Here is a 15565-nt window from a genome sequence, read left to right as displayed (position 1 = left end):
GAAGCGGAACGTCTTCGGGTGTGTGGAATACGCCCCGCGTGTGAAAATACACGCCCCTCGTATTTGAGGTGAGCTTACGAATTGTTTTTCTGATTTTTATTTATTATTATTATTTCCTAGACAAAATATAAACTATATCTTAAATTTGACAACAAGCATTAAATATATATATATATATATATATAATAAATTTTATTTATTTTAGGCGAACAATAATATTATTAAGTTTTGATATTTTATGTTTTGAAGTTACAAATAACTAAACTGATAGTATCAATTTAAAGAGTACTGGTTTTGCTAACCGCGAAGATCCCAATCATTTTTTTTTGCAACAAAAAATCATAAGCGCTAGTCTACAAATCCGCGAAACACACAGATTTATATTTTGGAGTTTACCTTAAATTAAATGAACAAAAGTAATGTAAATAAGGAAAAAAAATACTACCAATTGGAATTGTTTCATTGACATTATAAAAATGCAAGTTTATTTCATTGAGTTTATACAAATTCAATTTTATTTTATTTTTAAGAATTTTGTCGATAAATTTATTAAACTAATTAAGGTGACTTCTCCATATATGTTAAGTGTATTTTTAACACGTGTTCCAAAATAATTCACCCATTAATGAATTATTTTTTTGGAAAGAATTCTTTTTTATTTTTCTCAAACGTGTTATAATTAGTGAAAAATATAAATAAAAAATATAAATAAAGAAATATTATTTTGTTTTTTTATATAATAGTCATTTGTTTTATATAGTTGGGAAAAAAAAATTAACCAGTAGTATTAGATTTCGATAAACGTAACATGTTGATTTGATAAAATGACATGTTTTTATTTTCTTCGTGATAAAGTACACTTTAAGGCACTTGTTATTGGATATATTCCACTAAGAATCAAACGACGGATATATTCACCAAATCATTCAGTTATTGTAAGGAACAAACTGATAGCTCGTGACAGTCTTATTCAGCTTGAGGGGAAATAATAACGAAAATTAATGAAAATAAAACCAATGATTAATTAAGTTTTCAATAATATATATCCAATGTTGTTTTGTTTAAGAATGTCTCGCTATTGACGAGATTTTTTTTAGGCTTCTTTTTCTATTTTTGTTTTATCTCCCTTCTCTCTATGCCATGAGTACTTTAAGTTAGAAATGGGCAATCCCCGACCAGTCTGTATGTTAACAAATCAAACTCAGTTATGTTCGACGCCTGTCAGACTGTTTTCTCCGACTGCCCGTCCAGCTGATAAGTGGTGTTTGCCTTCGCGTGGTATGTTGAAGTGTAATGTCGATGTTATGACTTTCGCTACTCAAGGCGCTACTAATTTTGGTTTCGTTATCAGAGATTTCTAGTAACCTAGTCGTTGCGTCAGTTCGGCTTTTATCATGTTTCTTAAACCCCCTTATTGTTGAGTGTCTTAGTACGTGGGAAGTGTTGAGTTGGTTGAAAGAACACAATTACAAATATATTATCCTGGATTCTGATTCTCAAACATATGTTTAGATCATATGGCACATGACGCAGTTGTTTTGTGGCACACAAAATGACATCGTTTTGTGTCACACAGAACGACAGTGTTTTGTGTCATATGATCTAAAAAAATTAGGATGGAAATGATACGGATCGAGTTTGAGTCGATAGTTTTCGTAAATTATCAAAGATATTTTCAAGTTAAACTTGAAGGAGTCGTGAAACTTTCAAATTCATAAAGTAAAACTTGTAGGAATTAAAAATCTTCATTGATAGAGGGATGAACCCTAACAAACTCTCAAAGAAAAATTTATATTTGATTGATAAAAAGATTGTTTTATTACAAAAAAAAAATGAATTTATAACCTTTTTAACCTAAATGATGAAATCTATATATAATATAAAACAGTAACAATGGAGCTGAGGTGTCACTTCCTCATTTTTTACCGATAAAAAATATAATATAAAATATAATATATTAACTTTAGTTATATTCTTATATTTATTTATAAAAAGATTATTTTATTCATACAATATCTAAGAGTTCTATAGAATTTAAATTAATCCCTAAAATCTCTCTAATTCTCTTCATATCTACATTATATCTAAAAGTTCTACATAATTTAAATTAATCCCTAAAATCTCTCTAATTCTCTGCATATCTATATATATAATATAAAACAATAACGATGGAGCTGAGGTGTCACTTCCTCCTTTTTTACCGATAAAAAATATAATATAAAATATAATATATTAACTTTAGTTATATTATTATATTTATTTATAAAAAGATTATTTTATCCGTACTATATCTAAGAGTTCTACAGGATTTAAATTAATTCCTAAAATCTCTCTAATTCTCTGCATATCTAAAAGTTCTACATAATTTAAATTAATCCCTAAAATCTCTCTAATTCTCTACATATCTATATATCTATATAAAACAGTAACGATGGAGCTGAGGTGTCAATTCATTGTTTTTTTACTGATAAAAAATATAATATATTAATTTTAATTATATTATTATATTTATCTATAAAAAGATTATTTAAATTAAATGTGAAAATAAAATAATAATATTTAATTTATATATCACTTTTATATCATTAATTGTATTTATTAAATTATATTTTTGTTAATATTTATATATTAAGTTGAATCCGTGCATCACACGGGTCAAAAACTAGTTACATAAAAAGCCTAAAAGTAAAACTAGTTAGATAAAAGGTTAAGGGGTCAAATGAGATAGGAGTGGCAAACTTGTAAATAAGTTGATGATAGAAATTGTAAATAACTGATGGTAAAATTGTAATTAAGAGGAAACTGGAGAAGGGGCATGGCTGATTCGTAATGACATTTTAAAAGTTCACACAATGTGTAAAAATAGCCACACAGTGGGTGGGCTTTAATTTCGAACTGAACTGGTGACTTTGAAAGTCCACACGACGTGTGGAAATATCCACATTGCGTGTGGATTAAAAATAAAGAGTGAATATGAAGAGTATTATTGGAAATGATATGTCTTAGTCGCATCTCAAATTATTATTTTTAGATAGTGGACTAAGTGTCCATTTGTTTCCATTTTTCGGAACTGCTTTTCGTCTTTCAATTTGGTAAAATTTCGGAACATCTGTTTTTTTTTTTTTTGCTTAAAAAACAACTAATATCTACTACCTATCAACAACAGCAAACAACTAACAACAACATCAAAAAAACAAACAAGCATAATTGAAACAAACAGGCCCTAAGAGTTTTGAAAATGCTCTTAGCCACTAAGTAAAAAGAGTTAAATGACAAAATAAGACAAGTTAAAGGGCCGATAGAGGTATTAAAACTAAGTGCTCGATTGCTTCCATTTTTCGAAATGACCTTTTAGGGGTGTTTGTTTCAGCTTTTCGGATTAGTGTTTAGCGTTTTACTTCAAACCGCAGAAAATATAGCGTTTGGTTAAATTTATATAAACACAACGTTTAACATTTTTTCTGAAAACTGCAACATTTTTTAGTTTTTCATAAAAAGCTCATATTTGGAGTTTTTCATAAACAACAGTTTGTAGTTATTTATTATTGACAAAATTATCATTTTTATTTTTATAAAATATGTTTATTCTTTAACATTATTTATATTTCTACAACATAATTACCAAAAGAACAAGGTTTTGTTGCGTTATTTTTTATTTTTTATATAGATTATTTTTATTAATTTGTGTGCCACATTTTTTATTTTATAATAGGATAAGATGCAAAAATATCCTTAACATTTATATCAATGAGTAATTTTACCCTTAACGTCTAAAATGATGCAATTATACCTCTAACATTGACAGCAAAGAGCAATTTTACCCCTAACATTGACAAGTTTGGTTAATTTGAGAAATAATATATTAATTGTCTTGTCGGTTATGAATATTGTCATATACGCTTTACATATGTATCATTTTATCATAATTAGGAATAGATTACAAATATATGATTAGACGTGAAATTAAAAAAAATAAAAATAAAAATATATTGTCTTTTATACGAGTTGAGAAAAAAAAATTCAAAATTTTTGCTGAATTTGTAAATTTTAATTTTCAATTTAATTATTAAATAAAAAAATATAAAATCTCTTTTCTAGAACTAACTGGTATGTGCAATTAGTGTAGAATAAGAAATAAAATATATGTGTTTTATAATAATATCTAAAATTGACCCAACTTGTTAATGTTATAGGTAAAATTACTTAACTACTCACATTATGAGTAAAATTGCACAATTTTAGACGTTAAGAGTAAAATTACTCCTAATTGTAAACTTTATGGGCATTTTTTCACCTTACCTCTTTTATAATTTTGTTGTTGATTAATTTAAAACATGTACATATAGACCTTTTAAATCCGAACAGCAACAGTTCAATATAAATTTACCAAACACTAATAATTAAATAGCTAACAGCTTACTGTAACTGTAAACAACTAACAGCAACCGTAACAACTATTAGCTAACAGCTGAACCAAACATACCCTTTGTCTTTCAGTACTAAACATGAGATAGAAAAAGTTTGGTAAAATTTTGAAACAGTTGTTTTTTTACAGAGAAAAACAACTAATATCTAGGGTCTGTTTGGTTTAGCGGTTAGATAATAGCTGTTGCAGTTGCTGTTTGCGGTTGCAATAAACTGTTTGTTGTTGTTGTTAACTGTTTATTGTTAGCTGTTTAATTATTAGTGTTTGGTAAAATTATATTGAACTGTTGCTGTTAATATTTAAAATGTCTAATATAGACATGTTTTAAATTAATTAAGAAATAAATTATAAAATAAAAAGGATAATTTTATCAATAATTAATAACTACAAACAACTATTTATGAAAAACTCCAAAATGCTGCAGTATTCTAAAAAAATGTTAAACGCTACGGTTATATAAACCTAACAAACGTTATATTTCTTGCGGTTTGGAGTGAAACGCTAAACGTTCTTTTGAAAAGTTGAAACAAACAACATCTTAATATCTATGGGTAAATTATACCCATGGCCACTGAACTTTATCCATTTTCATATTATGGCCACTGAACTTTACACTTTTTAACAACGGTGGCCACTCAATTTTAACTAACTTCTCAAAATGACCGTTAACGATCGTTAACGACCTCAAAGTGAAAATATTCAAAAATTAAAGTTGTTCAGAACGACATTTATCATGAAACCACATTTTTTATTTTCGAAAATCACATTTTTTTGGAGCTTTCTCTCTCTAAAAATTCACTTCTCTCTCCTAACCAAACAACACCTAAATGACCTCAAAATGAAAATTTTCAAGAATTAAAGTTTCTTAGAATATTATTAACGCTTTTGATTTTTTATTTTTAGCCGTCAACGGTCGTTTTGAGGCGTTGAGTAGCTACCGGTGTTAAAAAATGTAAAGTTCAATAGCCATACCGGGAAGAAATGAAGTTCAGTAGTGATAATGTGAAAATGAGTAAAGTTCAATGGCAATGAGTGTAATTTACTCTAATATATAAAAATAACAAACAGTTAATAACAACAACAAACATCAAACAGAAACAACCAAAAATAAACCTGTCATAAGTTTAATATCCATATTGTTCCTTTAAAAAAATATTGCTCTGGCCTACAAACGTTAGGGGAAAAATTGCACCATTTTAGACGTTAGGGGTAAAATTGCTCCTGACCCAAAACGTTAGAGTAGTTTTACACCTTAACCCTTAATTTTATTATTATCCCTATAGTAACACACGCAACAAAAACAATTCCTTAGTTAGTACTGTAATATATTTTATTTTGTGCCATTTGAAACATGAGGAGATATCCTCTAATTAAACACATGTTAAACCTGACATATCTGAGTTAAAAATAACAACGTGCCAATTATTTTATTTTATGTTTTATAGGACAACGTGCTCATTATCTCAATAATATATAAATTATTTTTAGAATCTCTTTTTCATCAGGTGAGATTTGCCATGTCACAAAATTCTGCTGATGTGGTCCGTGTGGGTCCCATATTTCTTTCCAAATTTCACAATTCTCCCTCTTACCAAACACCATTGAACAAATTAACACATTTTTTTTTAACTTAATAATGCTATTTATGAATAAATTAAGGTTGATTTAATTTTTTTAAAATATTAAATTATTTAAGTTAAATATCTCTAATTTAATTATTAGTGTAAAAAATAATCAAATAAATAGTAGCTAACAAATCTCCTAACCAACAATCAAATAAATTATAAAAAATTATGTAAAAATATCTCTAACGTTTTGGGTCATAAATAATTTTACTCATAATATTAGAAGTCAAAAGCATTTTTATCTCTAACGTTGATAAATTGAATGAATTAAAATTCATTAAAATATCTGTTCGATCATAAATATTGTCATCTATGCTTCACACCTGCGTCATTTTATCAGTAACAAATCACAAATATTAAATCTCCAATTCTATTATTAAATTACAAAAAACATGAAATTATTTTTTTAGAAGGAATTGATATGCAATTGATGCAAAATAAAGAATAAAAATATCTGTGTTTATAATAGTGTCTGAAATTGATCCAAATTATCAACGTTAGAAATAAAATTGCTCTTGGCTATAAACGTTAGGGATAAAATTGCAATATTTTAAACGTTATAAGTAAAATTGTTCCGGACTTAAAACGTTAGAAGTATTTTTACTAAGCCATAAAATAACATGTAAATCAAACCAGTGTTACCATTTAATTTTTTTTTGTTCAAAATAGAAAAAAAAATCTCAAAATTATGGGAAAAACAACGAAAAATCAAACAAATTAGTAATAATAATAAAAATAATTACAATTAATTATATTATTATTATTAACTGCTAATAATTAAAGAATAACTAATCCATAAAAATTTGATTAATTTTTGTATAAACAAAATAATTAATTCATAAATTTCCGATTGTAGCAGAAGTACCAGGAGAATCTGATGAATCTCCATTAAAATCCATCATCATCATCCATTCTTGAATATCTTCTTCTCCGATCTTCTCCCAATTTTTATCAGTTCCCATTATCATATCCGTTTCCAAATCTTTCCTTTTTCCGGCATTTTCTTGCCTTATTTCTTGATTTCCCGGCGCCGGATTTTCAAGACTCACAGCGGCGGCGCCACCACCACTGCTCACATTGTCCGGAAACGGAAAGTTCAGTTTCGCTCTCGGTCCCCGGAACTCAATCGCCGCTTTATCATAAGCTCTCGCCGCTTCCTCCGCCGTATTAAACGTCCCCAGCCAAACCCGCATCGCCCGCCGCGGGTCTCTTATCTCCGCCGCCCATTTCCCCCATGGCCGCTGCCGTACTCCCCGGAAATTCTTCTTCGCTCTCTTTCTTGTACCTTTCTTGCCACTCTCTTCTTGATTCGGCGGGAAAAAATTACACCCCAAACAACCTTTGATTTTGCATACGTTACACGTGTCAATATCTGACGGCGGAAGCAACGGGTTGAGAACACTAGTACTCGTACTCGCCGGAGCCGCCGGGGTGGGGTGGGGATTAGGGAGGTGGGATTGAAAAAACTCCTCCGCCGTCATAGTAGTACCGGAGACGACATTTTTCAAAGCGGCAACCATGATGGAAAATTCTTGCTCCGGCGAAATTCGCGTCGGCGGAAATGGTGGTGGGGAAATGCTGAAGCCGGTGGCCGGAGCTCCGGTGTGTTTTGAACGTTTTGTTGACTTTTGCATACCTGAGAAAAAACAGGGACTAAACTGAACTACTTTGAAACTGAGAATTGAAATTTGGTTTTCTGGTCAGAAGACTGCGTATATATATAAAAACGGGGTTGACCAGGAAAGGAATTGACAGCTGGACACGCATATTAGACACGGGGTTGGAAAAAGTTGAAAGGGACACGTGTGATGATTAAAAAAATAAAATAAAAAGGGACACGTGTGAATATTGGGAGACAGAAGGGTCCCAGTGATGGTAATTTTGAAGACAGGCTGGCAGTTGGGAGTGATGAGATGGCAGATGACGTCATGTTTGGACGGTATTACAGTTAAGACGTAATGGAATACGTGGGCTGAGCAATATCTATTGAGAATTGACACGTCAATTTAATGGGGTCCACGCTGGAAGTTTCTTACTTTCCTTTATTGGAAGAACTACGTTTAGTTTGAGTTCAATATGTTTATTACTATGTAACCAAAAGAAAAATATGTTTATTGCTGTTAATTATTATTGAGTAAATAATGGGATATATAGATCAATTTAGTAATGTGCTATCTAGTGGCGAAACCAGGACACCAGATGATTCGGGACTCAAATATATCAATAAAAAATTAAAAAAGTTAAAAAAAAACCGAATTTAACTGTGCGATTGATGGTAAATTTTCAAATTCCAGCCGGTTAGGGTTTGACAAAAATTTTTTAGCCTCCAACGCATTAAAATTGTAAAAATGTTATCATTTTTTTAGAAACTAGCATTGAACTAATAGAAAATTAAACATGTTTACTTTTTTTTAATGATAAAGACATAATAAAAATGAATATTAAATGTCTATTTTTTTTAATGGTAAAGACATATTAAAAATGAATTTAAAAGTGTTATCAAAATAAAAATAAAGAGTCTATTTAAATTAATTAATAATGGTAACATGTTTTTATAATTATTGAAAAATAAAAATAAATAAAAACTTTTAAAAAAAATGAGATTAAAGATAGTCGAACACATGACCTCTCAAATAGAAGTAAACATCCTTAACTATCTCATCTACCTTTAAACATTAAAATAATATTACATAGAGTCAATATAATTCTCTCCAAAATATTACCAAACACCATTACTAAAATTTTCTTTTTTTCTCAATTCTCTGGTCGTCTGCCGGGGCTCGAGCCCCCCTAACCCCCTGGTTCCGCCCTTGGTGCTATCGAAAATTTGAAAATACTGTGATTATGTTAGTAATAATACACTAAATATCTTAGACATAATTGATATTTAGAAAGTATGTAGTGATAGTTAGATATCAATCGATCCAGTTTTTTCTAATTTTTTATAACATAGGGTTAAAATTGATATTGCATGGAAACTTTAGGTTAAAGTTGCACAATTTCATACGTTAAAGCTAAATATGCACTTGCATTAAAATGTTAGAGCTAAATTTGTTCTTTTTGTAATTATGTTAGTAATAATACACTGAATATCTTAGATATAATTGATATTTAGAAAGTATGTAGTGATAGTTAGATATCAATCAATCCAGTTTTTTCTAATTTTCGATAACATAGGGTTAAAATTGATATTGCATGGAAACTTTAGGTTAAAGTTGCACAATTTCATACGTTAAAGCTAAATATGCACTTGCATTAAAATGTTAGAGCTAAATTTGTTCCTTATCCCCATTTTTTCTTAATACATCATTTGAATTTTAAAATTATTAAAAAGCTTGATTGACCATCTTAATTTTAAAGTGTCTGGTAGCGCCTCCAACTTGCTCAAAATGTCTTGATAGTACCTCAACTTTCTTAAAACGTAGTTAATTAATCAGTTGGTTGCAAAGAAATAAGTTACATGGGAAAGATGTGTTGCACGCGCCTTAGAAAAGCTAAACGATCAAGATCGGAGTATTGAGTTGTAGTATTAAATGACACATGATTTAAAATTGAGCAAATAATAAATTCATTTTTAATATGTTTTAAGCTATTCGTGAATTATATAATAATATTTCAATAAGTGTCTAACACATCTTCTGCATGTATTTTTTTTTATAACTGAGCGATTAATTGACTACGTTTTAACCAAGTTCAGAGGGGTAACAGAACATTTTAAACAAGTTGAGGGGGCTATCAGGATACTTTGAAATTATAGGGGTCAATTAAGTTTTTTGGACAAGTTCAAAAGACATATGTCATGCTATGTGTAGGTTTCTCAAAACAACTCTTTTTGGTTCTCATGGTCCAATTGATTAAATAGTGACCCTTGTAGTGGATGAATCTCTTTTCTCGGGAATAGGTGAATTTTTATCTTCTTCAATATGATCATTACTTGAAGATCCTAGGAAATCTGTTGGCAATGTCACTAAGGTTGCACATCTAATAGGTATCACCATGTCACTATTCACACCTTCTAAATGATTTCCTCTAAACTGTCTTCTGAAAACTTCTTCTATGGCTCATTGGCTTGCACTTCTTCCTTTTTCTCAACATAATGCCTTTCAGCTTCTCTTTTGCGCTGCATCTTTCTCTTCAGTGTTCTTGTAATATGTTAGGGCAACTGTTTATGGCGTACCATATGCCACTGGTTACCAAAAAAAATTGTTGGAGGCACCACAAAGCGAGGTCACATCTGATTGGAGGCTAAATGAAACTTCTTTTATATGAAATTCACTTATTTGAGGTTTTTTTATCCCTCCTCGCCTAAACTCTTTATTCATAATGATTCATTTCGATGCTCTTCAATTTTACCCAAATTTTTGACTCATACCCTCACTTTTCCACTAGTGTTAGCTTGAAGTTGCTCAGAACCTCGAAGGTACGCCCTAGGAATCCAGATATGAAACTTCATACCTTTCTCCTTCTTGAACTCTGTAAATTTTAGATGGAAGTCTCATTTTTTTTATCGTTGATGATATCTCAAATATCTACTGCCACCATATGGACAGTTTCCACCAAGGGAAAAGGATATTCATCTATCAACATTGCTTCATTTTTCTCTGGGAATTTAAGTATCCTTGTTGATCCTCTCATAGACAACCTTCTTGAAGCCCAAAAAGCAGTTGGTCGTATGATTCTAGGAATCATGGTACCTGTAGTATGTTTTTCATGTTGCTTCTTCTTTCATTGTTAATCTATGACCTGCAACCTAAGTAATACATTTTTCCTTTAGGAGAAAGTTAAAGAGAGCATTAATCTTGGACACTTCAAAGCTGAATTCAAGAGGTTTATCATCAAAAGATTTTTTTGATGCCTCGTGTCCTCTAGTGGGCTAAGACAGTAAAAGGAAAACGCAAGTCCCTATACTTTTGATATTTGTCACTTCCACCTCATATGATTTAATTTTTGATAGTATGTTCCCACGATGGCACTCTTCTTTCTTTGACTCTATTCCCTCAACATATTCTCGTACTTTGTCACCTTGGTAGCTAACTCATATACTTCTATGAACTATACCCTTATAACTTCTTCCTCAACTCGATGTCAAGTCCCATATGGCCATTTTTACATACTATATTTCTGGGAGATAGACATACACATATTCCTCATATTTTTTAAACGAGCAATAAAATTGGTATGCCTTTTCTCACGCCTTTTGAGTAAGCCTATAAAGTTTAGCAACATGCACTTTTGGCTTTACCCGAAAGAATTAAGTGTAAAATTGTCTCTACATATATTTCCACTCGTAGATGGAGTTCCTAAAGAGTGTAGGATACCAAGTGAAGTTGGTCCCATCAGAGAATTTAAGAGGAGTCTCAACTTAAAATGGTTAAAGTTAGGGTAGTTGGCAAGTTCTCCACATTGGATCATGAATCTTTCTACGTGCTCCAAAGTTGACAAATCATCTTCCCAAGAAATTAAGGAGAAGTCAGGTACTTTGTATCCCATTGGATAATGATTCTCCCTATCAATCACACGAGGATGTGGCTTGTGGAACTCAAGGCGGCCAACCGATACAACTCTTGGATAACTTCTCTAACTGCCTCTATAGTGAATGTGATAATCTATTTAGGGATTCCATTCTGCTGGTGAACATAAAGCACATGAGAAATTCTAGTGTTCCTCCCATTTCCTCTATAGTTACTCCACATATCTCCAATGATATGGTGGTTTTCCGCCTCCTCGTTATATAAAGCTGTGTGGGAGGTAGGATTAGTGTTTCCAAAATATTGAAGAATAAGTGGCTTACCATAATTTTCCCGACCTATCGAATTTAGTGGCCTTCTACAAGACTACCTCCTCCTTCAAGGGAGCAATCTGATACTTCTCAGCATTGAACGCACCACGACGTTCATTGAACTCCGAGAAGCCTTGATGAATATGGTTTCCTCCACTCTTGATAATCCGTGGCTCTAATATCTTTTGGAGTATCTTATCCATGTCACTCCTTAGAGCTTCCACATAATTTTCAAGGAACTGAAATGTTCCCAAGAATGGTGAATTTTGGATCTCTGCAGAGGTCTATGATTATTCTTTAGAGTTAACATTCTTTTCCGCTTCAATTCGTTTGTTGCCCTGTTCTCTTCCTTTTCGGAATTTATTGTTCTTATCATTTGTCTTAGATGGTATAGTGATTTCGTTCCATTAGACGTGCCGATTTTTATTTGCCTCTTTTTAAAAAAATGCGAATATGTTTAAAAATTATAGTATTTTCGAAATATGAAATAAAATTACGGTCACTAACTTAAAAAAAATTTATGGTGCAAACAATGTGATTATTTTTAATTCAAGTTATTTTATCTCTTTATTAAGGGTTCGTTTGTTTTACATGCTGTTTGTTGTTTCTTGTTATCTTTTGTTGTTTGTTGTTTGAAAAAACTTATTTTCCAAAAAACAGAGATTTGCTGCTTTTATAAAATGCTATTTTTTAGCTATAAAAGACAAACATAACCAAACACCTAAAACTCGCGTTTTCAAAGTGAAAAGGAAGATAAGAGATAAAAAATCAACTCAACACCTCCTAAATTCAGCAAAAATATAATTCTATAAATAATTGTAGGATGATTTTTTTTGGTAATTAATTTATTAGTCCCTATATTTTGACAAAACACACTGTTTAGTCCCTATATTTTTAAAAATACACGGTAAAGTCCCTAACGTTTTTCTCGGTGAACTGTTTAGTCCCTAACATTTTTCTTGGTGAATTGCTTAGTCCCCGCCGTTAGACTCTAATGAAGATTCTGTTAGTCAATTTGGATTTGCGTTCTTCTTTTCCTTTATTTTCCTTTCCTTTAAACTCTAATGCATCTGAAATCAATTTTGAGTGTTATTCTTCTGGATTTTCTTCTTAATCGTTCAAATTCGTAGGCATTGGGTCTGTTTTTTTTCGTGTTCTCCATAAAAATAGCTTCTTCTTCTAAATTGGATTTCCTCTTCTGAAGTTTGAAGGTAAATAGTAAAGGGTAAATTAGTCATTTCCGAAGTCATAAACGGTAAAAAAATCTAACAAACAAACTGAAGGACTAAACAGTTCACTGAGAAAAGGTTAGGGACCTTACCATGTGTTTTTGAAAATATAAGAACTAAACAGTGTGTTTTGTCAAAATATAAGGACTAATAAGTTAATTACTTTTTTTTTTTTTGGTAAAAGGATGAAATTTTTGATTAAAATGAGACAGCTAATGCTACGGACTATACACGTGTGAACGCTTCTGACTTATAAAAGCTTCTAGAGTACACGTCGGATACACCCTATTGAATATTTGACTGTCTTTATCTTTGACCCCAAGCATAAATATTTTAGTCATTATTATCAAAAAAAAAAAAAAAATCTTTAGGCATTATCTAGTTACTTTTATTTTCTTAATGTTGCTATTAAATCTTTATTTTATTTTCTCAAAAAAAGAAAAAAAAATCTTTATTTTTATATTTGGGATAGTGTGCAAAAATACCTATAACATTTACAATCAGAAATAATTTTATCTCTATCGTCTAAAATGTTATAATTTTACCCATAATATTGATAAGCTGGATTAATTTAAAAAATAATTCATCAAATTGTATTCTCGAATATAAATCTTATCATTTACATTTCACATGTACGTCACTTTATCACTCATTAGCATGATTGTCAAAATCGGACCAGTTATAGAACCGAAAAGACAAAAGATCAAGGGTTACAGGTTCAACCGGAGTTCACAAAATCCTATAAATTACATTATTTTTTATTCACATTTAACATTATAATATAGTAAAATATTTTATTTTTTTAAAAATAGTAAAATATTAATATTATTATAAAAAAATATACTATAAAAATATTTTTTAATATCAGTTAATAATTTGTAGAAATATCAAATTTATAAATTAAAAATATAAACAATTCAATAGAGTATATATTTTATAATTCAATTTAAAATTATATAATTTAGTAGACTTTTAGATTTTATTTTATATAAATATATAAAATTTAAAAACTTTATTGATATTAGAAAAATAAAATATTTTTGTATAATAATTATACAAATATAAAATAGAAAAAAATAGTATTAAATGATATTTTAAATATTTAAGTTGTAAATATAATTATATATAAAGTAATTATTGATAAATATTATAAGTAATTGGGTAAGTTTGAGATGTCCCAAGTTTGAGCCACATATCTGCAGAAATTCTTATATTTTTAATTAAATAGCAATTCTGGCTAGACCGTTTAATTGGGACCGGTTCAAATGGTTTATGGTTGAACTGATCGGTTATGATTGGTTTTTAGCTATGTTAAAATATAGCTTTCTCTGGACCGAAATAGTGATCAGTTCTGGTTGAATCGGATCGAACCGGCCGGTTCAGTCCGGTTCTTACAACATTGCTCATTAGTAACAGATCACAAACATATGATTAAACGTGAAAAGAATTTATTTATTTTAAAAAAATATAATGTCTTTTGTACGAGTTGGACAAAAAAATTAAATATTTCACCAAATTTATAAATATTAGTCTCAAATTCTATTATTAAATCATAAAAATATAATTTTTTTTAGAACCAATTGATATGCAATTAGAATAGAATAAAGAACAAAATATCAATATTTTATAATAAAGTCTAAAACTAACCCAACTTGCTAACATTAGGGGGTAAAATTGCTATTGTCTACCAACGTTATTGGTAAAATTGCACTATTTTAAACGTTAGGGGTAAAATTGCTCTTGCCTGTAAACATTAGGGTAAGGTTAATCTAATAAAGGGTGGGTTACTCTATCAAGTGCTCGAGAGAAGGGAAAAGTTTGGAATTTCACCCTTACTTCACCGGTAATGCAGTAGAAACTTGAGGGGAATACTTGGCAAAAACCATTTCTCAATGATATCCCACTATCAAAACAACTGGCTGAATCCCGTGAAACCCGCATTGTATCCTTGGATGGTCATCTTAGGTGTTGTGAGCCTCTTAGTAGAAAAGTTAAGGCCTAAAGTCATAGACATCCTGAGAAGTTCTTCGAAGACTGATTAGAATGGAAGACTAATTTGAATGGAAGTCTATCCGCTCCTGGATGAGATAGGGCTTAACCCCTAATAATTAATTCTCGTTGACCACGTCCTATAGGAATCTTCGCCTACCTCCCATCTATATCTATAGGTGGCAATGGTAAGAGCTGGTAAGTATGGTAACAGTATCGGCGATCGGGAGTCAGCGCTCCGCTTTCTATCTAGGTTCCGCTCTTACTTATGCATCTGGAGGATTTGCGAATCCCTCCTGCTTATACTAAAACTTTTCAGGGGTCGCCTCTTACCGAGGTTCGTGTTTAGTCGACCTAAGCTAAGCAATGTTCAAAATGAGGGGAAATAAATTATTAAACGTCGGGAAAATGGAATTTCCATAATAATTATGAAGCACCTTATCCCTTTTATATTTAGTTCAAATATTTTATTAAATTTAATATGGTAATAGTTTAATAGTAGTGTTCAACTGGATCC

General features: G+C 30.4%; 1 protein-coding gene across 1 annotated transcript; it reads right to left on the bottom strand.

Annotated features, from left to right (window-relative positions):
* Nucleotides 1-6759: 6759 nt before the first annotated feature.
* On the bottom strand, nucleotides 6760-7747 carry LOC136228006 (ethylene-responsive transcription factor ERF109-like). Its single transcript, XM_066016836.1, has one exon. The coding sequence runs from the start codon at nucleotides 7683-7685 to the stop codon at nucleotides 6888-6890; it is 798 nt and encodes a 265-aa protein (XP_065872908.1). The 5' UTR covers nucleotides 7686-7747; the 3' UTR covers nucleotides 6760-6887.
* Between the last annotated feature and the right edge of the window lie 7818 nt (nucleotides 7748-15565).

This window comes from Euphorbia lathyris, chromosome 4, assembly GCF_963576675.1.
Source record: "Euphorbia lathyris chromosome 4, ddEupLath1.1, whole genome shotgun sequence".
Lineage (NCBI taxonomy): Eukaryota > Viridiplantae > Streptophyta > Magnoliopsida > Malpighiales > Euphorbiaceae > Euphorbia > Euphorbia lathyris.
This window is presented reverse-complemented; position numbering and strand designations above follow the sequence as displayed.